We start from the raw sequence: 25610 nt of genomic DNA on the forward strand, positions 1-25610 counted from the left end.
AATAATAAAAAATTCAAAAACCCATCGTCGAATAATAATATACAATTCATATATACATTACAGATACGAAAGATATGAGAGAGCTTTGGTAAAAGGGCACAAACAAAGCTTAGATCGTGGTAGTAGTAAAGAGAATATCGATATAGATAAACATAAGTATAAGAGCCAGGTGGTGCAATCTATGCACGAAGGAAATAAACTTAGGTTGGCTATATGATCATCAAGTTATATGATCGATATCGTAGAATTTACAAATTCATAATGTATTACATAATTAACGAAATTTTTCAGTCCTGGAGAAGCTAGAAAGGCCTTCGGTTTATACTTAGGACATATATTACGTAAAATATCACAGCCTAATGCGGATCCAACATGCTGCGATCTTGTGATGAAATTTCTTCAACAGTCGGCTAGTAATTTAAGGACCCCATTCTTTTTTACGGTACGTCGTGTAAGTATATTGCTTGGAATTTTATATATTATAATTCAATTACTTCTCTCTATATAGTTACCAAGTAGTAAATTGAGTGATAAAGATCGTGCTGCTGTCACGGCTAAACAACTCTCAGACTTTTTACATTTATACAATCGAGAGACAGATCTTTACGCGGATACAGTTGACCGTCCACGTACTGTCCCGAATCGACTTTTCCAAAAGTTTTTAGTCGCGGCAAGGTAAGTTCGTAGTTAGTTTCTTTTATTTCATTTATATCGTTAATTATTAATATGCGATACTGTCTAATGTGCAATCTAATTATTAAATAGTGAACAAGATCTCGATGATATATTAATTCTACAAACGAGGCTATACAAATGCGCTCACAGTTTTTTGGGAAGAAGCGGTTTCGCAGGAAGTCTACCTGGTCCTAATTTATTGGGTTCTTTGCCCCACATTACGTCTCGCGTATATTCTAACGCTGCAACCAGCGAACAATGCAAATGTAATCAGTCATCAATTACTAGGCCTATAAAAGCTGCGCGTACCTAGCTGTACAATGTGTGAATATTTGTTATAGATACGTCTGTTCGTTAAAAGTACTATGTACGGCTGCTCTAGGACTTCCCAGTACAAGTGGACAATCATCCACGTATATATAATCTTAACGTTTCCCATATAAATATAGCACAGAAAATCATCATAAAACTAATATTTTGGGTACGCTTGAAAAGTGCTTTAATATTCGCTTATCAATTATAAAGTAGAAAAAAGAAAAAGTCCGTTATACGATAGTTTCAACGAATAATATCCCGAACCTTCTTAAAGGAGTTTTCTTGGTCTCTTTAATCGAGTTCATATTCTTACATAACAATTTTACCTTAAAACTAGTCTTTAGCATCAAAGATTCGAAGCTAGATAGGGAATGATCTTAAAATAAAGGAAACGCTCACGGATTTAGGTTTTGCGAGTTTCATGGTGTAAAACATGTGGCCAATTAAAATTGAATCGTTTTAAGATATAACAGGAACTTTAAAGAATAAATAATTCAATTAATAAATTTTAAGGACGTTCACGTTATCGGCCTACGTAACAGGCAATTAATGTTCACTTCTCAAAATTATTGATCGTGAAGAAGCTTTTACAACTTCTACAAAAATATTCAATTTGACATACTTATTTTACCATTATGTATTAATCATTCGAATATATAATTTTATACAGATCCATTTAACACTTAATTTCATTTAATTAAAATATATATCTTTTACCAGAAATTTAGACGGTATCTTAATAATTAACTATCATTCTTAACAATTTTATCAAAGATGTTCCTATCTACATTATATATTTGTTCAATTAAAATAAACATATTCATTTGTATCAGTTTATATTAGATGCCTCCTTCCGTCTAGCCAAGTTGAAGGCAGACACATAAAAAATTAGCATGTGTTTTTCATTGTAATCTTATTTAGCATTTTGTTCAACAGTCTAAATTCGTCCATAAAAGATCTAGAGATAGACGTAAAATATAGTAGTTAAAAAAATTACATACAAACATTCAACGAATTGAATTTTTGCGAGTATATAGCTTAGGAAAGAAAATCGGTTTAAGAATTTTTTCGAGATCAATTTTTCAAAGTGCAATAAGAATAAATGATTAATAAATTAAAACTAGGCTCGTTATAAGATACAGAACATATTTGTATAGAAATAGTACATATACAGTATACATGTATATGTACAGTATACACCTAATTGTACAATGGTTTTTAGTCGTGACTCGGTAATATGCCTGATAATATTAAGTTACATGCATTCAGTTTGAAAGAGACATGTACCACAGCTTTCATGATTGTGGTTACTAAATGAAAAATGGGAAATGTTTGACGACACGATTGGCAGGTACCAATCCATTAGATTAAAATCGTATAGGTCTTATCCATCCATATAATGCCGTCAGTATTTAAACAAGGATTTACAGCTTATTCTTCCAAGAAATGTAATGTCATTTGCATTTTACAAGCTTTATACCATTGCACGCGAAAAAAGAAATGGAACAAAATTGTATTTTTCCAGTTGTGTTATTAAATCGAAATAGGAAATCCTGGTACACATATATTCAACTCATTTGCTGTGATATAATCGCATATGACGGCATAAGTATCAGTTGAGCGCAGTATCTTTAACTCAATGGCATTCAATGTTATGTATAACATGTTATCGCAGTGGGTTGATCTCACATGGGAGAGTCTTAATGTTATCCCTTACTAAGCACAAAGAAAGCTATTGTTCATTGTAGCAGCAAAGAATATTGTTATTGCATAATTGTATTCGTAGCCTGACACGTTATAATCAGTTAAAAGATACGTTATCAGTTTATGTTTTGAAGTTTAACGCATCCACCTAAACATACAACGAGTAGGCTTAAAAATGTGGTTCTAAATGCGTGTTGACCATGTTCATTTCGTTTTGTCCCGTTGAATTTCACACTTTTCGTATTAACTTTCATTTATAGTGTAACGTATGTGTTATTTGCATAAGTTTAGTAGAAATATTTCGTATAGATATCTATTGTTAATTCGATCAATTAATATATGTATTTATATCAACTGAAGAGACATTATTTTTTAATTCATACAATATTATTTTTTTATATACACGCCACACATCACGTTTCATTGCCCGAATTTATATCTACATCTTGTGTCATAATATAAGCGGAATGTTTTGCAAAAAGAAATACTCTAGCATATCGGTTCAATGTCCGTTATTTGCGTCCATCCTAAATGTATAAAACATTGATGTCGTAAGTCAAGATTATCACACAAGAAGTGGTACGTACTGCCATTATTTTGTAAACATATCTTTTCTTTACAATCGTAATGTATTTTTTATATTGTCAGCAGTTTTATTTAAATAGACGTGCTTTATGTGTTTGAAACATCAGTCGTGTAAAATAAAAAATGCACAACAATTTCACTTATTTTTTAAGATTAATATTAGTCACGATTGTTTGAATGAAAAAACATGAAAAAAATAACTTTATAGTGTTCATGTATGTTTTAAATGTTTCTTGATTTCGTAAAGCGGCTAGCGATAAGTATACAATCTTAGCAAACGGAGAGTATATCGAAGTTTACATTTACACAGATCGAGGGAAGGCACGAAATGTTAGGAAGCTTATTGATATATTAGCAAATATATACATATACTTAACGTATCGTTCTTGTACTTAAATGTTCACAATCTGTTATGCCAAATGCCTTCTGTATTCGTATATGCGAAATATTTATTATGTTGTAATACAGTGCGTGACTGAAAAGTTTTTGAAGAAGATATAGATATTAATTCATGCGTAAAATATCAAAAATTTTTTCTTTCCAATTAATGAAATTTGTCTTTGAATCTTATGCAGTAAGTTTATTAAAATGTTCAGCGCGTAATTACTTGTAAACTTTAATTAAAGAGGAATGTTGAATTTAAACAATAGTAAAAGTCGTCGGGAACGGTGAAATTAGCAGATGTATATATAAAAAAGGAAATTGTTATTACATACCTCCGTGTTGCGTATGCAACACTCCCTTCCTACCTGTGATTTGTAAAATTTACTAGTCAGCTTACTGCATTTACTATAAATAAAATATTGTAAGAAAACAATCGCTATGTACAACTATTTTATTATAATCACCGAATATAAATAATGCAATCGTTACTCGGTAATATAACAGCATCGAAACGTCGGTATAAAAAATAAATTGCATCTAAGCAAATATTTATTATTGTTAAAAATCTATTGTTGATTGTTATATAACCGAGTACTATGCAGCCTTCTTAGGTCTTAAACATTTAAATGATACCGAAAGGCATCGATTGTATGTACCTACAAGCAAACATATTTTCGCATTGTAAAGTTATCTTCAAATTCAAGTATTTAAAATAAAATGTAATGAATCGGGATATGCATTCCATGCCCTTACATTTAATGTACCTTAATTAAATATATAATTTATACGGAAATTTAAATCAGAATTAAAGCGCTCTTCTTAGTTGCTATGGTTCCATCGCTAGCTGGCGTTGAAAACTGAACATTTTTCCCCAGGAATTAGTCCTCCATGTTTTATCTAGAAATTAAAGTAGCGATTATTATGACGGAACAGCACTTTCCATCGGTTTATTCATAACAACTTGCTCGTCTCATTATGTCGGAAAAAGTTACGTGAAACTTGAGAAATTATTAGAATTACAAAGTAAAATATAATTAAAATAGGCTTACATAAATTAATTATATATGTTACATACAGATAAAGTATTCTTTACTTTTTCTTCGATTGTGCAACGAAATTAATCGGCGCGAAAATGACACGTAAAGAACCGAAACTTTGTAAACATTTATGATCATGCTTACTAAATAAAAATATTCTTTAAATATTTTACCTGCCTAAATGGTCGAGAACAGAAGAATAATGGATTTAAATTGTTAAAGAATGACGTATCAGATGCTTTAATAAATATAGTGTTTGTGGTATTTGGAAGAAAATGAAATTCTAACACAAACGAAGATTCAATTACAATTTCTGATTTGTGTATGTAAAGTGAAAAAAATACAGCATTTATATTTTTATAAAAATATTTTTTTTGTGAGTATATTCATTATCTCAGAATCTTTATAAAATCAATATTGCATTCATAACAAAGAGGTCACAACAGCCCTATCAAACTTTTATATTTAACATTCTAGGTACAATGGACTCTGAGAGTTCTGTTATATTGGAATCATGCGGAGAACATTCAATTTTAATTCAAACAGTAAAAGACATGGTTAATGTAAATACACATACTGAATTACAAAGTGAGGAAGGAGGATTTTTCGTAGTAACAGATGTTCAAGATGAACAACAAAATGTGATAGAAGTTTCAAATGAGCAATCAACAGTAGGACAGTCTGATGTACAATTTTCCTGGTCTAATTTATGTAGAATATGTGCAAATGTCAATGATCATTTAATCCCAATATTTGAAGGAGAAGGTCTACAACATGACTTATGCAATAAAATACATAAATATTTACCAATATGTGTATGTATTTATTTTTTATTGCTTATTACTTTTATTTATACATATAGAATGTCTCATAAATTATTTTTTATAGGTATCTGAAAATGATGCACTTCCATTACAATTATGTTACCATTGTGCTGCTACATTATTAGCATGGCATGAACTATTAGAAGGATGTCTGAATGCAGAAAGAAGATTATTAGAGATGCAAGATGCTTTGCAAGAAAAACAGGTATATACAAAGACTTAGTTATTCCAACAAGAAATTGTTTTTAAATCTGTATTAATTCCACAGGGTATAGAAGGATTAGAAACTTCTACACAGGATGCAACATCTGCACCTAATGTAACGGAATCACTTGTAAGTATAAGAACAGTACAAATAGCTTTTATCTGTGCATATCCCTTAAATGGTTCTTTTAATTATGTATAGCATCAACAGCAAGAAACTGTAAAGGATGAAGTCTCTGGGAATTCAGCTGTTAATGATTCAGACAGGTAATGACTTCCTTTATTTAAAACAAACTATAGAAAGACTATGCAACTATTGGAGCTATGCAACATGTGTAATTGAACGTGCAGAAAATATGCCCAATATAAATAATGTTACACTCAGTACTTAAAATTTTCATAAAATTAATTTTAATAATGAATATGGAACGAAGCAATGTTTTGAAAATTACTTTACATATTGACTATTTCAATTTGGAGTATGGAACAAGGATTACTGTGATTTCTTTCGATCAAAGCATTTATATATTGTTGTACACAAAGACTATTGCAAGTGGTCTATGCAAACGTCCTGAGAAAATGATGTATGACTGTGAGATTAAGGATTGTCAAGAAAAATAATCTTATTTTTCTCAAGTGCCATTGATTATTGGATTGAACAAGAACAATCTCCTATGTCGTATAACTGCAAATTCGGAGTCAAGTATTGACTGTTTTGCAGGTCCGGTAGTATGCGAACACCGTTTAAGGTGTTCCTAGATATGCAGAATGTATTTCGGAAGCCATACAGAAAAAAGTTCCAGCTACAAGAAAGAAAGCCTACAGACAATGGAGATTGCGATTCGGTGTGGATTACCGTCATGAATTCGACACTTGATCAACCTACTGTAATGTCTAACCAACTACAAGACAATGATGTTACTATAAAGGAAGAGGTTTCTCAAATCTATAATTCAGATAGTATCGAAAAATTAAAACTAGATGACGAGACGTATAAATCAACAGATTCTTCAAATACAAAAAATGGAAGTAAAAAAGTGAAAGGAAGATGTAAAATTTGTTCTAATAATTCAAAAGATTCAAAAGATCCTTGCGAACATATAAAGAATAAAGCTATCATTGATGTTCAAGAATCTTACCAATGCGTTGAATGCGGAAAATGTTTTAAGTTAAAAGATTCTTTTCTCAGACACATGAGGATACATACAGATGAAAGACCGTTTACTTGTCACGTGTGTGGAAAGCAATTTAGGGACTCTGGTGGTCTTTCTAGGCATTTAAAGGACGTACATGCAAAATTAAAAAATTTTACGTGCGATATATGTGGTAAATCTTTCGCATCGAAAGCTACGAGAGAAGATCATCGTCGAACACATACAGGAGAAAGACCCTATGTATGTGATTCATGCGGAAAGACATTTAAATCTAAAGCTTCCTTATATATTCATAGTAAATTACACACGGATGAATTTCCACATCCTTGCTCTTATTGTAATAAAAAATTTCGTAGAAGACAGGAAATGTTAGCGCATGTGACCACTCACACAGGAGAGAAAAATCATGGTTGCGACGTGTGTTCGAAAAGATTTCGAGTGAAATCGGAACTCGTTAGACATAAGCTAATTCACTCTGAAACTAAACCTTTCGTTTGTGTGGAGTGTGGACTCGCTTTTCGACAGAAACGTTATTTGAATAATCATATTAAAAGCAGACATATTGAAACTTTACGAGCATGCTAATATGCAATCTTATCATTTTGCTCTACACAGATATTTGAATTTACCAATAGACAGAAAGCATTCAAATCTGGTACATTTATTATTTTTCCAGGTTTGGTCTACTTCAGAAGAAATCCTTCACGACATATTGCTCATGGCAGCAAGCGAATGAGACGAATTCTAAAGAAAGAATAAAAGAAAAAATTAATGATGATAGTGATCATTCATTTGAAAGTTATTACAATACAGATTTAAACATGACAGAAATGGTGAAAGTAATGCTACCTTCTTTGAGAGAAATCAAAAATCAATATACGTGCAAACACTGTCGACGAATTTTTGAAAGAAAATACCACTTATCTCGACATATACTCCAATGTAAAACTGGCAGCTTCACTGAACGCACTATATCAAATGCGAAAGATGTAGATGAAACAGAAGATAAAGATATGAAAAACGAAAATCGAAAAGATCTAAGATTGTTTCAAAAATATAAAAAAAATAAAGTTGAAACGTATCCATGCATATATTGTGATTATACAGTCAAACAAAAAAAATTGCTCGAACTACATTTGTTGGAATCGCATTCAGAGTTTACCAGAAAGAAGGACAAAAAATTAAAATGTGCCGATCGAGAAATGGTTATGCGCGCCAAAATGGAAATCGATGGGAAAGTTTATTATCATTGCAACGAATGTGGTAAAAATCTTTATTCACCTTATACGTTCTTCTGGCATGTGCGTATACATACTGGAGAACGACCATATACTTGTCATCTTTGTGGCAAACAGTTTCGTATAAATCAAGGACTAGCGAGACATTTACGAGATACGCATGCAGGCATAAAAAATTTTCCATGTGACATATGCGGTCGAATGTTTTCGACAAAACGTAGCGCGGAAGATCATAAACGTATTCATACTGGTGAACGACCATATATTTGTAATATTTGTGGAAAATCATTTAAGCAAAAGGCTTCTCTATTTGTACATAATCGCACTCATTCAGATGTGTTTCCTTTTAAATGTAATTATTGCGATCAGAACTTCCGAACGAGACCATTACTCATGTTGCATGTAAAGAAACATACAGGTGAAAAACCACACGCATGCGACATATGCGATCGACGGTTCCGTATAAAATACGAGCTAAAGCGTCATCGTTTAATTCACTTTGATGATAAACCGTGGCAATGCACAGAATGCAATCTCTCTTTCCGACAGAAACGCTATTTAGTTAATCATAAGAAAGTTAATCATAAGTTTGCGGTTCCTATGAAATAATAGAGAAAACTCTCTTTTCAGGTGTAAGTATCAAATGACTGAAATTGATGTAAAACACGAGCCAAGCAATTTGTCTAATAATGAACATACGGAACACCAAAATAATGGTGTCGGAATACAAGTATTGTCAGAGACTGATATTAATATTAACAAAAACCAAAGAACAGAATCTCAAAGTAACTTGGGAATTGCTTCTAAAAAATATAAAAAACACGTTTCGTCAAAACGCACTTTGGAACAACGAATTGAATTAGCTCATTCGAAAATGATGGTCAATGGATTTACGTACTATAAATGTGATCATTGTAAGAAAATACTTTCAACCTCGTATAATTTTCTAATTCATCTAAATATTCATACTGGAGAAAAACCGTATACCTGCCACGTTTGCGAAAAAGGTTTTCGTTCAGCATCTGGTTTGAACAGACACGTGCATGATGTTCACGCGAGAATAAAGAAATTCTCTTGCGATATATGCGGTCGATGTTTGGCCTCCAAAGCTTCGCGAGATGAGCACAGAAGAACTCATACAGGAGAAAGACCCTATATATGCGAAATTTGTGGGAAGTCGTTCAAACAGAGGGCATCTCTGCACGTTCACAAATCATTCCATTCAATAGTTCTTCCGCATGAATGCTCCTTATGCAGTCAAAGGTTTAAGAGAAAACAAGAATTAGATAACCATACTTTCATCCATACCAAGCAGAAACCTTATTCTTGCGATGTCTGTGGCAAACAATTTCGTAGTAAAGGCTGTATTAGTCGTCATAAACGTATTCATAATAATCAAGGGTCCTAAATTTGTCCCGTATGCAATGCAAAGTTCAATTAAGAACGTTACTTGAAGAGTCACAGCAAGAATTTGCATAAAACTTCGCATTCGGTGACATGATATCGGAATGTTTATTTTGCAGGTGGAAGACCGAGTCTGATCCTGTTATGCAAATATCAACGGCCGAAAGCGAAAGTACAAACGTTGAAGAGGTAGAATACATCCAGTGCGCTCAATGTGATATTGTTTTCGTAAATATGAAGTACCTTATAGATCATATGAACAGCGAGCATGAAGCTCAAATGCATTATTGTCAGTATTGTAAGCTAGTGTATCATGGTAAAGATAAGGATTTTGAGGTTCACATATCAATGCATGGTAGTAATTATAATAAATTAAAAGATGCCACAGAAGATGAAACTTTGGAATACACAAACGAAGTGAAAAAGAAAGACAAGAATAATGAAAAATCTTTTAATCAGGACATTGAAAAGCCTCCGTGTTACACTTGCAATTTATGCAAGAGAAATTTCACAAAGAAGTGTGAATTAAAAAAGCACATAAACAGACATTCCGATGTCAACCCGATTCAAAATTCGGATGAGACAGAACTTGTAAATAAAGCAAAACAAATAATTAATGATCGTGTCTCTTACAAATGTGAAACGTGTAAAAAGGTCATATTTACAAAGCGGGGATTCCTACGCCATATTCGTGTCCATTTTGATAAACGACCATGTAAATGTGATTTATGCGGAAAATCCTATCGTATCGAACAAGACCTGGCTAGACATATACGAGACGTTCACGAAGGATTAAAAAAATATGCTTGCGACATTTGTGGTCGCGCGTTTGCGAATAAAGGAGCGAAAGATGATCATCGAAGGATTCATACCGGTGAACGTCCATACGCATGCGAACATTGCCCAAAAATGTTTCGAACTCTGAATTCAATTTACATTCACAATCGTGTACATACGGATTATAAACCTCATAAATGTTCATATTGTGGAAAACATTTTAGAAGCAGGCAGAGGCTAACTCATCATGAAACTACACATACAGGTATCAAAGCTTTTGCCTGCGAAATCTGCGGTAAAACTTTTTCCGTCAAAGGAGAAGTTGTACGACATCGTGCGATACATAACGAAGAAAAACCTTTCGACTGTAAATGCGGCATGAAGTTTGGCCAGAAAAGATATCTGAGAAACCATATAAAACAACATCACAAGGAAGCATCTTCGTGGTTGTTAGCAGAATTATTGGGAAATAATTGAAGCACGGAACGTTGAAGTAAATTATGTCTTATAAACATTTTGGACGAGTATTATAAGATAAAATGTATAGTTAGGTATGTGTATTTTACTTTATTTCTTATATCAGTTTTAGAGATTAATCTAAAATATTACACATCAAAATTAATGAGATTATATTGTAGTGAAATTGTATGAAATATGAAATATTTACATATCCCTGTTACATGTATAACAGTTGAATTATTTTAAATTCAGTTATGTAAAAAAAAAAGAAAAATTCATTTAAATGAAAAGAAAACAGAACAATGTAAAGTAAACATAAATAATACTATTATAGTTTATTATCATTCTTTTTATTGTTTAACATATTATTACGCATTTAATTATGCAGTATTATTACAAAATCAATATCAAATGTTTAGTTGTTGCAATATCATATTTCAGTCCCCAAAATGTACATATGTGTATCATACATACAGTAAAATACACAAATATGGTGAATGTAAATTTTATAATTAAGGCAATTTTTATATAAAGGATGTCTCAGGAAATATGCACTTTCTTAAATCTAATTGAAATAATAAAAGAACAATATAAAATATATACCTATCTCATAGTATTTTATAATCTTAAAAAGTCTTAGGAAAACGTGACTTACAAAAGTAAATAATACTATTAAATTCTCCTAGTTTGCCATCTTTAAAAAATTTATTTTGTGAAGTGACAAAGCATCAATTTTTTGAATTTTTGTACTAATTCCTGCAAAATATTTTGCATTTATTTTAATGTGATCTTTCTTATATTTGATATAATGTTTGTTTTACCTGTTCTATGACTCCTGCTTTATCATCTTTTCCCACAGAAGTGTTCTTTTTATCAATGTTGCTTATAGATAGTTTGTTAATATCAATATTCTCCAGTGTATTAATATCAATATTTTTAAAATTATTTAGGTATAATCTTTTCAAATCATCCACAACTTGTGTAATATCTACAACTTTCTTTGATGTCTTATTTATCTAATAAAAAGACATTAAATAATATTCATACATTTCTAATAAAAAGATAAAACATTTTTATAAACATAAAAATGAACTTACAAAGCTGATTTTTTGGTTTGAATTCAATATATCTCTTTTTTCAAGGTTTTGGATTCTTTGTCGTTCAGCTAATCTAAATTGCTTCCTTTCTGCTTTTGTGCCTCCTACTAAGCTTTGTATAATATTTCTATCCTCAGTGCTTTTCCAAGGGTCATAGGTTGCTACATTTTCCTTTAGTGTAAAAAAGTATATAGTCATGCATAGCTATTTAAAATCAATATAGAATGATAAATATTTAATAGTTGAAGACCTCTTTCCAATCTTCCATTATAGGAACACATAGGTTTTTAACTGTTTCCAAAGATACTACTGATATTATTCTACATGGTACTTTAGAGTTATTTCGTTGTCTTTTAACCTTTTCACTACGCGTATTATTTAACATACGGTCCTGCAATTTCATTTTTTATTATTTTTTAATGCCCATATTTACTCAATTATACTTACTACATATACCTTCAACAATACTTTGTCAATTTTGTCACATTTATTTGGATATTTTATTTTTCTCCATAAATTGTTTTTACGAGATTGCACCAAATGGCAAAATAACATGCCTCTACGTACTTTACATTTTTTGTATGAACGCCCCATATTTACAGCTTTATATGAACACGTTATTTTTAAATCTAACATTGACATGTCTATTCTCTAAATTAATGTATTAAGTAATATAAGTATAAATTTTAAAATAATATAAGTTTCACGAGTAACGTTTAGAATAATTAATAATATTACTTATTAATACTCACATCTTCAATAAACCTCAAACTTAATGCGCGAATGCTACGGAAATGGAAAATGCAACTATGAAAATATGGAATTAATCACGTTTCGTATCCTCGTGTCTCTTCCAGGACAAATTAAATTTGGACAGGATTTTCGGTATAGAGATTCCGATTATATAAGAAAATAGATAAAACTAAAAATAAAAAAATAATAATCCTTTTTAATAAAATTGATAATTTTTTATATCATGTTTTTATACAATGAATTACAAATTTTGTATCGTCTCATTTTATTTCATTTCTTTTCTTGTTAATCGAATCGTAAATGGCGTTACAAACAAACAATGACGATTTTCATGGGCAACAAGTTTATAGTGATCCATATGAGTTAATAATTTGGAATCTTCGAATGAAATATACAAGTGTATTCTTTTTCAATACATTTATAGTATTTTTTAAAATCATCATAAAAAAAGCTATTGGTTCGTGCTTATTTATAATAATTATTTATTTCTAAATTATTCTTCTTCTTCTGTCTTCAATTGTTCATATTAATTAGATATTAAAATAAAGAACCAAATCTCTACAAATTTTTCTGTTAAAAATTTATTTTTAGGTTTTTGACATAAAACCAAGATTTGTTTCGTTGTACAGATTCCACTAATAATTCTTTTCATTTCACGAATTTTTATTTAATTATTGACATGTATTGATAATAAAAGATCTACAATAAAGTAAAGTTGCAAATTTGTTTTTCGTGAAATAAGAATAATTGCATAAAAAAGTTGCGTATTAAAGAGGATATCATCCTTGATAGAAGTTTCCGCGTAAGGGGAAAGGTATAAAATAGTATATGGATACTTGAACAATTTTCAACGTAATCTATAAGCGTTTTACTACAATTCTTTCTTTCTTTAAAGCGAATAGAGGAATGTAACATCTGGATAAATACTTTTGTGTAGTTTGAGTTTAAAACAGCACATCTATAGTTAAAACAACCTTGCACGTAAATGTAATACATAGAAAACTATTTATAAGCGAAACACCGTCATCATATTATTGCCCGAAATAAGTTGCTCCACGCAAACATCGCGGAACATTTACATGGTGTTACGATTATAAATATCATCTACGAAATTTATTTCATTTTAATAATTTTAACAAAGAAAGTAATTAACCTAAAATACCAATTTTACCTAAGTACCTAAAGTACCAATTAACTTAATGGAAGTAATTAAAAATTTATTAGTAACCATAAAACATTTTCAGCATATTTTTTAACGAAATTTTTTTTATTGCATGTACAGTACTACAAAAAGCATGTTTTTGCCCATACAAATGCCCAATGATGAATAGCAACATAAATATTTTATGATTATGAACTTGTGAGGGTTTCGCTTTCGATTTCATTCGCACGTGTCTATTGAGGATATAATCGAAAGTGAGGATAAAATCGAACCGTTGGTAGAGAGGTGGAAAGCCGACGAGACGGACTGACAAATATATCAGTCTTATCCCACACAGTGTTGAAGTAAGTGGTCTACCGGGGACAACGGAAAACCAGTCATGAAAATTTGCATTGTGTGAACACAAGTCTGATTGAAAGATATCTTTACACATACTTTACTATATTTACTATTTTAATTATTTCATAGCCGTGTTTTACATAAAAAATTGATACTCTTTTATTTGATAAGTTTTGAATGAACTCATGTACCAATGGTATTCCTAATGATCCCTTATATCATTTAATAAAAAGTGATGGTTTCTGTTTATTAATATTTCTTCAAATTCGATTACTTATTCGGTAATTCGTGTGAAAAAGGGCTGTTCCGAAGTATGACTGCTACCAGCTGTTAAATTATTTAATTAATTATTAAAAAGTTAATTATTTAAAAGTGTATCCAACATTCAATATGCAGCGGGTACTTAGCTTTCAAATGGTTCGTGGGCTTAACGAGTCTCGCGAGTTTGTGACAAAACGTATGTGCTTTTCGTTTATATTATCGATCGGATTTCTTACTTTCTTGGGTGGATATGCACTTGGTCGTTTTGTCATGCAAAGAGCTATAGAATTTCGTGCGGAGAGAAGGCGCCTTGAATTAGCGGGAAACGGGCTAGAAAATACGGAATATCTCCAACGTTTCATGCTCAAGCAACTGGAAAGGGCGTCTCTTGATCCTGATTTTGAAATGTATGTTTATTCATTATTTTTAATCTTAATATCCGACTTTTATATTATCTTAAAATATTTATGAAATAGGAAATGGGATTCCTTCGATTTAAAGGAAGATGATATATATCAAGTGAATAATATTCTATCGAATTTATCGCTTATTGAAAAGGTCGTCAAATGTCAATCGCACATCGTGGCAACCGCTAGAGGAGCCAGAGAGCCTGGTAAATTATCTTTTTTGCATTATTTTTAACATAAATCGCATTACTTTACTTACTGTAAATGTTCAGATAGGTACGTAGTTTTATCTGCTAGCGGTGAAGGTGTCGGGATCGCTTTAGAATTGGCAAAAATTTTCAATCAAATTCAAGAAGAATGCACGTGGAAACCTCGTAGATCTATTATTTTTTGTTTATTCTCCGCATCTTCAAATCCTTGTCCAGAAATATTGTCCAGCTTTCTGCCTCACAAGATTGTGGCTTATATTGTAGTAGACCATCAAGCTTTACAAGGTTTGTTATCATAGGAAAGTTAGTGGTTATCAATTTTAAACACGTATTTCAATTGATTACAGGTAAAGGCCACTTTATTGTATCTGGATCAGATATTGTACAGTTTATGGTTCTAGAATCTGCTAGCATTGTAAAAGACCAGTTTTCTTATGACAATCAGTTATTGTCCTCAAACAACACATTTTACAATGTTACAACTTCCCGGCTAGCTTTGGACATACCTCATGCAGTACTCTCTTATGTGGTAAACAATAGAAATAATTATAAATATTTATATAATAGACAATCTTCATTGCTTGTCTTTTCCATATATTTTTAGAATAATAATATCACATGCAATGAAGATCATCATGAGAGGGAATTGCGTAAAATAATTTTAGCACAAATAGTTGGTCAAACTATTTGGAAGTTCTCTGAATCTTTAATAATAAAATGGAACCCTAGTTATTTTAATAACACTGCCCTTGACATATTAAAATCTATAAACAATACTGAATTGTTGGATGTTAAAGGTACAAAATACATTACATACTATATTACATACTATATACCATACTTGTTTTGACTTTTATAACATTAAATAAAATTACTTTTTTTTAGAGAAAGTACAACAAACCTTGGATAAATTGTTAACTAGCATTAAAATTTGTAATAAAAAAATTGATACAGTTGACAACATCAAGTATGTAATTTTTACAAGTTACATAAAATTCTTATATTTACATGCTACAAATTACAACATTTCAGAAATCTAGAGAATCTATTCTTTTTTTGTTACAGCACACTTGACACAAGGATACTAAATGATTTACTGATGGATTTGGATAGAATTCTTCTATGTCCTGATAAGCAAAATCAATCCAGAACTGATTGGTCAAAATTTTTTAGATTAAGTCATGAGCCTTCAGACAAAATCATAATGTACATGAACGAAGTGGTGAAGTGTTATGAAAATGCTATACAATTTTTACAAGATCGATAGAAAAAATATAAAAGTACAAAACATTAGATATGGAATTGTCTTTTGAAATGACTGTGGTAACATTTAATAATTATCATTGACGTTTTTTGACACTTTTACCATATACTTAGCTTAATTTTTTATTTTGGAGTTCCTATTTCTCATTTGCATATCATTATAAATTACACAAACACAAACATTTATACACATACAAATGAGTACAAAATATGTATTATTTTTTACCTGTGATAAATTAGATCAATTTAAATGTTCTACAACTTGAAATTAATGTATGTTTCCTATACCATATCTTATTTCTCTCTCAAATTGAGAAGCATCAAGTGTTCCTTCGATAGCTTTGCAGTTTGGATTAAATACAGAATAGGCACTAAGTTCACCCGACTTTTTTGGTTTAGATCGAGTATTTAGACAAATAAATATTAATGTAGACAAAATAAAATATACTGCTCCAAATTCATATTGAATTGCAATTATATACAATGTGCCCCATAAAAGAAAATACAGTAGATATGTCACTATTCTTAGCATTGTACATTGTGATTGGTCTACACTGTCATCTGAACAGGTACTTTCAGCATCCTGATTATCCTGCAAGCTTTTCATTCTTAATCATACTGATTTATTGTATAAATTTTACAATAAATATTATTTTTTATGTAACAAACGTATTTATTATAATATCCTCCAATATTATTCACACCGTATAAAAGAGTATCCATAACTGGATGAAGAGTCATAGTCACTGTCATAACATTTATAGTATCTTACATGTGTCACATGTAACATAACCTTACCTTGATATCGGATTTTAACGGTGTTGCAACCGAAGAATCTTCAGCTGATTTATTTCCATTCCACGGTAGGACAGTTTTTATCACATTCTTAATAGACTCTATCATTTCTTCCCTTCGTTTACGACGTCTATAAGCTTCGAGTCTCTCTTTTATGTCACTTCGAACCATATTGAACGTAACCGTCTTCTTTTATCAGAAATACATTGCATTATATTCATTCATAACTCGGTATACTTTACGATATAAGTGATATAACAAAATAACAATCATCTTGCAAATGATTGGTCGCTTATCGCAGCTGTATTATTTGCACATCTTATTATTGGTCGATATGTACATGATGTATACATACTACATACATATAAACTGTCATTAATATGCTATTAAAGGTTGATTGAATGAAGTTTGTCCAATATATGTACATATATTTGAACAACTTATTATGTATAGTAGAACAAGCCGATATTATGTTAAACAATATGATTTTATAAGGAAGATAGGTTAACAAATATTTTTATTAAAATAGTACTAATGGCGAACCAAGCCAAATGCGCAACACAATCTGATTCTATTGACGTTAAATTACTCAATGTATTAGATACTCGGTTACTCGGTGGTGCCGTTGATTTTGGATCTTCTTTCATCATCTCCGGGATTTTGGCGATCATATTTAGAACTATGATTGCGCCAGTTGAAAGGGTTAAATTGATTTTACAGACACAGGCGAGTAGCCATCAAATAGGACATGCGAAACGATCCGCATACTCTGGCGTTTTAAATGCACTTATTAGAATACCTAAGGAACAGGGGTTCCTGTCTCTTTGGCGCGGAAATGTTCTCAATATTTGTCGATATTTTCCAGCCCAAGCAATTAATTTTTCCTTTTACAATATATACTACGGAATGTTCCAAAAAGTTTGTCCGATAGATTATTAATAAGAATACTTTTTTAAATATAATTTTGCGCGCGTAAACATCAAATAGTGTTACATAGATGATTGAATCGAAGAATTACAGTCACATCGTTTTGCCATTCATGACTGGCGGTGCCGTCGGTTTAACTTCCTGTGCGGTTCTCTATCCCCTTCATTTCTGCAATACTCGAATAACCGTAGATGTTGGCGACAGCAAGATAGTTAAGAGGGAGTTTTACGGATTCAGTGACTGCATATGCAAAATTTACAAAATCGACGGTTTAAAAGGATTATATCAAGGACTGTCTGTCTCGGTTTGCGGGCTATCTTTATACAGGTTTGGAGTATTTAACAATAATTGTATCAATTGATTAATCAATCTCAAAAGTATTGACCGTCTATTCAACGAATTTATACATTTAAATATTTCAACTTGATTCTTTATTTCTTACATTATACACTAGGTGCCCTGTATTTTACAAAACTCAATCTACGATTACTTTTGATTCTATCTCCAAATAAGTGTTTGACGATAGATGAAAGGACAACGTACAAATAGATATCGTGACAATAAAAATTTATTTATAATCTCATAGTGTGATGATGTGAATACAAAATTTTAAATGCATTTTGTAGGTCCATTTACTTTGGTCTTTATGCAACTGGTAAACGAACATATTTGAACAATTATGCAACAGATCATGACACAATGAACGCACCATTCTTTATGTCTTTGGCCCTTGCTCAATTATCTTCTTGGATCGCGACAATTGTGTCCTATCCCTTCGACACAACGTCTAGACAAAAAATGCTTTGGAGCGGCCGTGGTCCGAGAAGTTTCGTGCCAGTGCGACACGTGGTCAGTAAAAAATTCTGAAACAATTTTAATGGAAATTTTAAAGTTTCGTTTACTGAGTGCGACCATTCAATACTCCGTCAGATCACTACTATCATAGAAAAAGATGGTCCAATTGGTTTTTATAGAGGCTTAACTGCTAACTTAATGAGTACTCTTTGTGGATCTTTACTTCTAGTTACATACGATATAGTTAAGCTACGTTTTGATCAGTTAATGGAGTCGAAGGTATTCTGTTTGTAAACTATTTGTTATTTTAAAAATCTACATTTAAAAAATTGCATTTTTTAGAATACTAAATCCGAAACTTAAAGATTGTTAAGAAGCTTAAATGTTTAGCAAATGTCAATACAAAAGTAAATTTAAGATGATGCATTATTGGATTATACTTATACACATAAACGGTAATTGTTTATACAAATAAATTCTGAAAAAAATAAACCAGTGTAAAAAATAGGTTGTAATAGTTCATAGAATTTGTTTATACGCCTACTTAGAATTTACTACACGATAGTATCAGTGTTTGTTAGGAAAATTTTGTACAAGTAATACATAATTTTCTATGAGTCGAACAGAAATTGCCAAGTGCAATATGATACAATGTTGTGAATCCAAGAATGTGTAACTGGCATTATCTAAAGCACGCGTATTGAGTTAGATTAAATAAAAATTACTTATGCTAGATAGATTGTAGACAGTATAATAATTGACGATGAAATTTATTTTTATATAACACAAAGCTGTCACGTTCATGCATTAAATGCATCTTTCCAATTTCAAGCAATCTTTCAAACTCTATACTCTTGACCGTGAAAAATGCGTACTTTGATTGAACTAATCCTCAGCGGTTTCTAAATAACCTCTATATTTTATGTCGGTTGGGGAAGTGTTACATGTATTGAGACCTCGATCTGCGTATAATTATATAACAGATCGCTCCTTACAGAAACTTCATAGTGTTACAGTAACATTTTATCGTGACACATAGAGCGCTCACGGTAGAATCAATTACAAACACAGTAAGTGTTGCGTGTCCATACATCTAGATGGTGCGTGTCCATACATCCGAAGAGGTGACCTAGACTTCTGTTTACTCTGCCCTGAGTGTATCAAGGGTAAGACTAGGAAGTAGGCAGTGCAAATAAAACAGAATAAATAGAGTCTAATAAGCATAGAGATATGAAGATAGAGTACGAGGGTCATACGTGACTGTGTAAGTGGATGCAATATGGGAATAAAAAGATAACGCTGTATAGAGGGTATTGTCTAATCAAACTGCACACTGATGTTGCTTGCTGATCGGTGTTATACTTACATATTTACTATACGAATGCGTATGCGTTATTATACAAAGGCATAAGATATCTCTATGCAATGTTCTTTCTCTATTCTTATATCGCTTTTTCAGCTCGTTCACGCACTCTATTTTTATACCTTTATGGTAATAAGATATTGTAGAGTCAAGTTTTTTACTCCTCATCACATATTACATATTTCTTTAGTTTAGTTAAAAATTATTGTTCAAATATAGTTGCGTTTGGTATCGTTTTGATTGTACGATTGTCAATAATCCGATTAAGGAATTCTCTTAACAGTATAATCAAAAATTAAAAAAGATTATATTTTTCCTATTCCGGTAATTCGTTACCGGCTTGAATTACAATACATCGGTGGAGATCATTGATAACATAGAACGTCGAACCATGAGTTGCAAGAATTGATGGAGATAACCCTATAGGGGGTCAAGTTCGTTGTCATACTCATATATCTACACATTGTAGTTGCAGAATCACGTTGGTAATCACAAGAAAAGAGGATGGAGTACCTTAGAAACAATAGTTCTGGTTCTTTGGCCATTGAAAGTGTCCGTGAAAGTCGTGTGCTCGTTCTTTATACCGGCGGTACCATTGGAATGATTAGAAATGAAGATGGAGGTAATACGTTTCTCTTTCTCTTTCACGTGAAATTATGATTGAAATGGTTGTCGTTAAAACTATGAAGATAATACGATTTATTATCTTACTATAGTTCTCGTCCCTAAAGCGAACGCTTTTGTGAAAAAACTGCGAAATTATCCACACATGTACGACCGAGAATACGCGGAAAAACGATTCGGATTGATGGGACCGCTTGTACTTCCGTAAGTGCATAATTGATCTGATGATTGAAAAAAGAAGAAGTTAATAATTCTGATAAATTCGTAACGATACCTGACCAACTAATAGGTATTTATTTTTATTTGGTTTTTCTTTAAAGAATGACTGCGACAGACAGCAAACGTGTCATTTATAACGTATTGGAATATTCGCCGCTTTGTGATTCTAGTAACATGACAATGGACGATTGGATTCGTATTGCCCATGATATCAAGGTAACTTCTACTATGCAAGTATACATGGTTAGAGATGCTATATGTATGGTTTAATCAGATATATACATATAGTCATAAGATCTTTTTCGGGAATGTATGCAAAAAAATGAGAGGAACATGAAAGCATGTAAATAAAGTTAGAACATAGCGTAGAGATTTTTCCGATACCGCAACTACGCTCATTAAAGTGCTTGAAATACTATTAATATTTCTTCTTTCAGAAATAAATACTTTAAATACCGGATATTTTTAGAAATAAGTTTTATTTCATTGCAAACTGTAGACATAGAGTTCCGAAAGAGAAATAACTAACTAACTAATTAAATAAGCTTTACACTCAACACGATATTTGCTGTTCCAGCAAGCTTACGAGCGTTTCGACGGATTCGTAATTCTACATGGGACAGACACGTTAAGTTACACGGCATCTGCACTATCTTTTATGCTCGAATCTTTGGGCAAAATAGTTATTTTAACTGGCTCTCAAGTCCCAATTTTCGACAGCAGAAGCGACGGTTTGGATAACTTCCTGTCATCCCTAATAATAGCTGCAAATTACAACATACCGGAAGTATGCGTATACTTTGGAACAAACTTGATGAGAGGAAATCGTACCTGTAAAGTATCGGCCACTTCGTTCGAGGCGTTCGATTCACCGAATTTTCCACCGTTGGCTAAGGCCAACATCACGATAGAAGGTTAGCAATTGACCCAATTACAGGATGCAATTCGCTTAATTGACTGTGGTTTTGCTCGTTTCGTGCAATCTTCTTCCACGAGATATTCTTTTGTCCGTTAAATGGAACTCTAAATGCAAATCGATACATGCAATGATAGCGTAATACGTACCAGGTGATATTACGATTCTATGACGTTCAAAGATTCTTATCAGGAATCTATATTTGGAAACTAGTAGTTACATTAGCATTATCATATAAAATAACGTGTTCGTATATGTTAATTTATTGCGATATGCACGTGTTAAACTTCGTTACAAACTATTGTTACAATACGGAAAGTGTAGTTAAAGAGAAGCATACATAACGTGTACAATTGTAGTTTAAGAATGTCTTTAATATGTACCGTTTTATCAGCGTCACTGTAATGTACATATATGTATGTGCATTGTAGTGGATTATCGGGCAATATTCCGACCATTTACGTTGGAAAAGTTTCACGTATACGCGTCCTTGAACAGAAATGTTGGATTGCTACGAATATTTCCAAGTATGACTACGCACTTGGTAAGGGCGTTTCTACAGCCCCCGATCGAAGGTGTAGTGCTACAGTCCTATGGAGCAGGGAACGTGCCCACGAACCGAGAGGATATAATTGAAGAATTGTCCGCAGCTACAAAACGCGGAGTCATCATCGTCAATATTACACAATGCGCGACAGGCTGCGTTAAGAATTCATACGCACCTGGAAAACTTCTCGAGCAAGCTGGTACACTTAAAATTATGTTAAATATTCGCGATTCAAAAATTGCAGCAGATCTAAATGCGAAAGTTTAAAAATTTGCAGGTGTAATATCAGGTTCTGATATGACACCAGAAGCTACATTGACTAAACTCGCTTACGTATTATCGAAGAAAGAATGGGATTTACAAACAAAGCGTCAAATGATGCAAACGAATCTCCGCGGAGAATTAACTGCTCAACGACCGCCGTATCTCGAGGATATAGATCTTGTGGAGGCGGTTGCAAGATCTTTGAGACTTTCTTCAACGGCGGAACGTCAAGAATTGGGATCGATTCTTTTCCCTGCGATGTTGAACGCTGCCGTGAGGAGCCGCGATGTCGTGAAACTTGAAATCTTGAAAGGATACGTAAGTATGTGTAATTAAGTCATTCATACGATACTCAATTTCTTTTCTCAAAGTAGTTTATACTTCTCAACTAGGGTGCAGATATATCGCAACAAAACGCAGATGGTCGCACGGCATTGCATATTGCTTGCTGCGAAGGTGATTTAAAAGTCGTCCACTGTCTTTTACGAATGGGTGCGAACGTACACATCAAAGATCGATTTAACCGTACACCACTTACCGACGCGATAGAGTTCGATCATCACGAGGTATAATATCACTCGAACCTTGTATTTCGCATTTATTCCATTTCATGTCACATTTGCATTTCGATTTTCCAGATCATTAATATTCTAATACATAATGGTGCACACTTACACGGAAGCGCATATATAATAGGGGAGAAAATGTGTGCCGCTGCAGCCGTCGGAAACGTGAAGCGTTTAACGTCGTATCAATTAGCGAACGCAGACCTCTCGCAGAAGGATTTTTCTGGGAGGACACCCTTGCATTTCGCAGCGCTACATAATAACGTACAAGCTGTTCAATTCTTATTGGATCATAATGTGGAGACGGAATGTTTCGATAAAACAGAACAATCGCCGCACGATCTTGCTAAAACGTCGGGTTCCGCAGATGCGGCGAGATTGTTGTCGCCGCTTTATTCCCCGAACTCGCTAGTTACGGAGGAAACTTCGAGATGAAAGTGAAACGACCGTTAGTCCGTAGCTATAACCACATAATTTTACACAAGAAATCACATCAGACTAAAAATAAAACCCGTGTATCTGCGTTAAGTGTAATAGTATAAAATGGACATCTATTCAACTATCTTTGTATTGTATTCGCGTCCTAGTTGAAATAATATGATTGCGAAGACGGCGGACCACGTAAATACGTTAATTTGTCGCAGAAGAGTCGTTAAGCATTTCATACAATAGTTAACGAAAAGTGAAAGTCTAAAGCGACGGTGATTATGACTGGATCACGCAGCAGTGCACGCGAAAATATTTCGTGCAAGATAATAACGTATTTCCTTGAGCGTGGTAAAGTGTGAGTTTGAAGTGTGAAAACTCGATGTTCCTTCATTTTTGTACAAAAATATTCCCTTCTGTATTTGTACAGTAATAGAGAGTATGCATTACATCATCACATTATCCCAAGCTCGTCCATCACTGTTCTCAAAAGCTTCGGCGTTATTAAACAATCCTTATAAATGTAAGCGCAATTATGATTTCCCTTTCGTCCGGTAATAACAGCATCTTGAATGATCGTACCATTTGTAACGTCTTTGAACCAGCTGTGACTGTTGATAAATCAATTTAAAACATCCTCGTAATATCAAGTTTCTGAGTGTTCTCTTTCCAATCTTACCTTGATAATCCATCGATTATTTTATCTGTACTCGTTGGATTCTCCGAATTCGCGGCTACTGAAACGATCGAACAAACGATACGTTGCATGCACGGAACCACGTAATCGTTGCCGAACATCATTTCATTAATAGCGTTCCCTATATGTAACCATTGTCCATTATCCGCCGAGCCTAACGTTGTATACGATAAGAGAAGAAAAAGCTATTAATGAATATATAGAATTATAGTAACATTTACTTACGATAATTATACTGTGGATGCACTTTCGAGAATAATGGCGAAACTGCGCTAAACAGGGTGGCCATTAATCCAACAATTCCAAAGCTTTTCGTGTTAACGTTGAACAACGATGGAAATTCACCATTCTCCCCTATTTTATGCTCGAGCGGTATCGAAAGGAAAGGAATAGTCACAGCCCAATCAATCTGTGACAATTATTATTATTACAAATAAGAAGACATTTTATCTGAATCGAGTGAAAGTTAACAATTACCCGAATTTTCTGAAACTTACACGAAATTCTTCTTGTTCCGAATTGAAAGAGATCAGCCCACCATTTGGATGCTTTCCAAATACCTTACTGTATGTCCTCGAAGTTTTTGCCTTTCCATTAACGTTATCCTTCGGTTCAGAAAGGTGCAGCAAACAACATAGCGATAATAATATAACGTAGTATTTGAACGAATTTCTCATGATTTTTATTGTTCTACTAAAAAAAAAAAAAAAAAAAAAATTGATTTGTAAAAGCTGATGCTGCTACAGCTAATTGAAGCAAATTACCGGTGGTAGAGAATTTTTGTTATACTTAGGATAAATCTGTGGTGGCTAGTAAATCGACTAATTGGAACGAACACAGGAATACGTGTGAGGAATCCTTGATCTTTGCTGGCAGTTTTTGTACAGAAGCCAGCCCACTCTTGGCAGGTAGGAAACTCTATTCCGACGAGCGGAATTAACGAACCTAAGAGAGAATTCTGGTTAAATTACTGTACCGAAACAACGTCGCCGCAGCTGTTACGCCGCTCATCGTCACGCCTAATTCCGCAAATTCGCGCGAGTCCACGTTTCGTAATTACATATTCCCTCGTATTTCGTTATTTTCGCTAAGGCCAGTCTAGTTTAAGGATCTTCCACATACCTTGCACGATACAACGCGTCACACGCGTACAGAAATATTTTCGTCGATCGAGCGTTGTTTTATTAAAATTAAAACGAAACACAGCAGGATAACGATTG

At 32.7% G+C, this 25610-nt stretch overlaps 8 protein-coding genes and 1 long non-coding RNA gene across 26 annotated transcripts in view; 5 read left to right on the forward strand and 4 right to left on the reverse strand.

Annotated features, from left to right (window-relative positions):
• TTLL5 (Tubulin tyrosine ligase-like 5) overlaps positions 1–4096 on the forward strand; it is a 36067-nt gene extending 31971 nt beyond the window's left edge. For 3 of the 4 annotated variants that reach the window (XM_069125614.1, XM_069125616.1, XM_069125615.1), the window contains 4 exons: positions 64–204; positions 292–442; positions 509–675; positions 766–4096. In XM_069125614.1, the coding sequence (XP_068981715.1) occupies positions 64–204; positions 292–442; positions 509–675; positions 766–988 (682 nt within the window). In that variant the 3' untranslated portion in view covers positions 989–4096. The remainder of the gene's footprint in view (positions 1–63; positions 205–291; positions 443–508; positions 676–765) is intronic. The other variant, XM_069125617.1, reaches the window with a different exon arrangement.
• A 381-nt stretch (positions 4097–4477) lies between these two features.
• LOC138186106 (zinc finger protein 121) lies at positions 4478–11324 on the forward strand. Of its 4 annotated transcripts, XM_069125637.1 has the most exons (7): positions 4478–5076; positions 5178–5515; positions 5589–5729; positions 5793–5858; positions 5931–5995; positions 6450–7122; positions 7559–7763. In XM_069125637.1, the coding sequence occupies exons 2-7, from the start codon at positions 5183–5185 to the stop codon at positions 7616–7618; spliced, it is 1338 nt and encodes a 445-aa protein (XP_068981738.1). In that variant the 5' UTR covers positions 4478–5076; positions 5178–5182; the 3' UTR covers positions 7619–7763. The 4 variants fall into 4 exon arrangements, with proteins under 4 accessions (XP_068981738.1, XP_068981735.1, XP_068981737.1 ...); XM_069125634.1 differs by lacking the exon at positions 6450–7122 and having other exon boundaries at positions 7559–8737; XM_069125636.1 differs by lacking the exon at positions 7559–7763 and having other exon boundaries at positions 6450–7544.
• LOC138186118 (zinc finger protein 239-like) lies at positions 8764–9621 on the forward strand. The gene is given in 1 exon segment (XM_069125666.1): positions 8764–9621. A coding segment is annotated over 1 exon segment (858 nt).
• LOC138186121 (uncharacterized) lies at positions 11184–15171 on the reverse strand. Of its 4 annotated transcripts, none has more exons than XM_069125673.1 (8): positions 15039–15171; positions 12610–12779; positions 12326–12508; positions 12108–12248; positions 11858–12028; positions 11582–11776; positions 11416–11516; positions 11184–11325 (listed from the first exon to the last, which is right to left on the reverse strand). In XM_069125673.1, exons 3-7 carry the CDS (start codon positions 12497–12499, stop codon positions 11466–11468), a joined length of 732 nt encoding a protein of 243 aa, XP_068981774.1. In that variant the 5' UTR covers positions 12500–12508; positions 12610–12779; positions 15039–15171; the 3' UTR covers positions 11184–11325; positions 11416–11465. The 4 variants fall into 4 exon arrangements, with proteins under 4 accessions (XP_068981774.1, XP_068981773.1, XP_068981771.1 ...); XM_069125672.1 differs by having other exon boundaries at positions 12314–12508; XM_069125670.1 differs by having other exon boundaries at positions 12305–12508.
• LOC138186111 (uncharacterized) lies at positions 13371–16281 on the forward strand. Of its 5 annotated transcripts, none has more exons than XM_069125648.1 (8): positions 13371–13754; positions 13893–14779; positions 14849–14985; positions 15052–15273; positions 15336–15517; positions 15593–15785; positions 15874–15955; positions 16054–16281. In XM_069125648.1, exons 2-8 carry the CDS (start codon positions 14502–14504, stop codon positions 16253–16255), a joined length of 1296 nt encoding a protein of 431 aa, XP_068981749.1. In that variant the 5' UTR covers positions 13371–13754; positions 13893–14501; the 3' UTR covers positions 16256–16281. The 5 variants fall into 5 exon arrangements, with proteins under 5 accessions (XP_068981749.1, XP_068981750.1, XP_068981751.1 ...); XM_069125649.1 differs by having other exon boundaries at positions 13371–13597; XM_069125650.1 differs by having other exon boundaries at positions 13401–13424.
• Positions 15320–18097, reverse strand: Saysd1 (SAYSVFN motif domain containing 1). 2 transcript variants are annotated; one of them, XM_069125679.1, is made up of 3 exons: positions 17050–18097; positions 16478–16843; positions 15320–15356 (listed from the first exon to the last, which is right to left on the reverse strand). In XM_069125679.1, exons 1-2 carry the CDS (start codon positions 17215–17217, stop codon positions 16520–16522), a joined length of 492 nt encoding a protein of 163 aa, XP_068981780.1. In that variant the 5' UTR covers positions 17218–18097; the 3' UTR covers positions 15320–15356; positions 16478–16519. The 2 variants fall into 2 exon arrangements, with proteins under 2 accessions (XP_068981780.1, XP_068981779.1); XM_069125678.1 differs by having other exon boundaries at positions 15320–16843; positions 17050–18095.
• On the forward strand, positions 17017–24339 carry LOC138186104 (L-asparaginase). 2 transcript variants are annotated; one of them, XM_069125629.1, is made up of 10 exons: positions 17020–17114; positions 19766–19934; positions 20601–20753; positions 20848–20959; positions 21076–21190; positions 21552–21888; positions 22322–22636; positions 22715–23019; positions 23094–23267; positions 23340–24339. In XM_069125629.1, exons 3-10 carry the CDS (start codon positions 20636–20638, stop codon positions 23700–23702), a joined length of 1839 nt encoding a protein of 612 aa, XP_068981730.1. In that variant the 5' UTR covers positions 17020–17114; positions 19766–19934; positions 20601–20635; the 3' UTR covers positions 23703–24339. The 2 variants fall into 2 exon arrangements, with proteins under 2 accessions (XP_068981731.1, XP_068981730.1); XM_069125630.1 differs by lacking the exon at positions 19766–19934 and having other exon boundaries at positions 17017–17114.
• LOC138186130 (uncharacterized) lies at positions 18524–19524 on the reverse strand. The gene is made up of 2 exons (XR_011174815.1): positions 19494–19524; positions 18524–18836 (listed from the first exon to the last, which is right to left on the reverse strand). It is a non-coding gene; the product is annotated as an uncharacterized LOC138186130 (long non-coding RNA).
• Positions 22138–25067, reverse strand: LOC138186123 (uncharacterized). Of its 3 annotated transcripts, none has more exons than XM_069125676.1 (4): positions 24888–25067; positions 24616–24799; positions 24373–24511; positions 22138–24304 (listed from the first exon to the last, which is right to left on the reverse strand). In XM_069125676.1, the coding sequence occupies exons 1-4, from the start codon at positions 25065–25067 to the stop codon at positions 24148–24150; spliced, it is 660 nt and encodes a 219-aa protein (XP_068981777.1). In that variant the 3' UTR covers positions 22138–24147. The 3 variants fall into 3 exon arrangements, 2 of the variants coding, with proteins under 2 accessions (XP_068981777.1, XP_068981775.1); XM_069125674.1 differs by having other exon boundaries at positions 24373–24544; XR_011174808.1 differs by lacking the exon at positions 24616–24799 and having other exon boundaries at positions 24185–24544; positions 24888–24955.
• Positions 25068–25610: the final 543 nt, after the last annotated feature.

Source organism: Bombus flavifrons, chromosome 13, assembly GCF_040668555.2.
Source record: "Bombus flavifrons isolate JBK064 chromosome 13, iyBomFlav1_principal, whole genome shotgun sequence".
NCBI lineage: Eukaryota > Metazoa > Arthropoda > Insecta > Hymenoptera > Apidae > Bombus > Bombus flavifrons.

Excerpts from the sequence above, each read along its gene's own strand:
- LOC138186106 (XM_069125634.1), top strand. The coding sequence starts at position 5,183 with ATGGACTCTGAGAGTTCTGTTATATTGGAATCATGCGGAGAACATTCA. Across the intron at positions 5,516-5,588 it reads ATAAATATTTACCAATATGT|GTATCTGAAAATGATGCACT; the intron begins GTATGTATTTAT and ends TATTTTTTATAG. Across the intron at positions 5,859-5,930 it reads CTAATGTAACGGAATCACTT|CATCAACAGCAAGAAACTGT; the intron begins GTAAGTATAAGA and ends AATTATGTATAG.
- LOC138186121 (XM_069125670.1), bottom strand. The coding sequence starts at position 12,499 with ATGTCAATGTTAGATTTAAAAATAACGTGTTCATATAAAGCTGTAAAT. Across the intron at positions 12,249-12,304 it reads TATTGTTGAAGGTATATGTA|GACCGTATGTTAAATAATAC; the intron begins GTAAGTATAATT and ends ATGAAATTGCAG. Across the intron at positions 11,517-11,581 it reads AAGCAGGAGTCATAGAACAG|GAATTAGTACAAAAATTCAA; the intron begins GTAAAACAAACA and ends AATATTTTGCAG.
- LOC138186111 (XM_069125648.1), top strand. The coding sequence starts at position 14,502 with ATGCAGCGGGTACTTAGCTTTCAAATGGTTCGTGGGCTTAACGAGTCT. Across the intron at positions 14,986-15,051 it reads TAGAGGAGCCAGAGAGCCTG|ATAGGTACGTAGTTTTATCT; the intron begins GTAAATTATCTT and ends GTAAATGTTCAG. Across the intron at positions 15,786-15,873 it reads TGAATTGTTGGATGTTAAAG|AGAAAGTACAACAAACCTTG; the intron begins GTACAAAATACA and ends ACTTTTTTTTAG.
- Saysd1 (XM_069125679.1), bottom strand. The coding sequence starts at position 17,217 with ATGGTTCGAAGTGACATAAAAGAGAGACTCGAAGCTTATAGACGTCGT. Across the intron at positions 16,844-17,049 it reads CGTTAAAATCCGATATCAAG|GATAATCAGGATGCTGAAAG; the intron begins GTAAGGTTATGT and ends AAAAGCTTGCAG.
- LOC138186104 (XM_069125630.1), top strand. The coding sequence starts at position 20,636 with ATGGAGTACCTTAGAAACAATAGTTCTGGTTCTTTGGCCATTGAAAGT. Across the intron at positions 21,191-21,551 it reads GTATTGCCCATGATATCAAG|CAAGCTTACGAGCGTTTCGA; the intron begins GTAACTTCTACT and ends TTGCTGTTCCAG. Across the intron at positions 23,020-23,093 it reads TTGAAATCTTGAAAGGATAC|GGTGCAGATATATCGCAACA; the intron begins GTAAGTATGTGT and ends CTTCTCAACTAG.
- LOC138186123 (XM_069125674.1), bottom strand. The coding sequence starts at position 25,067 with ATGAGAAATTCGTTCAAATACTACGTTATATTATTATCGCTATGTTGT. Across the intron at positions 24,545-24,615 it reads GCATCCACAGTATAATTATC|GCTCGGCGGATAATGGACAA; the intron begins GTAAGTAAATGT and ends ATACAACGTTAG. Across the intron at positions 24,305-24,372 it reads ATAATCGATGGATTATCAAG|TCACAGCTGGTTCAAAGACG; the intron begins GTAAGATTGGAA and ends ATTTATCAACAG.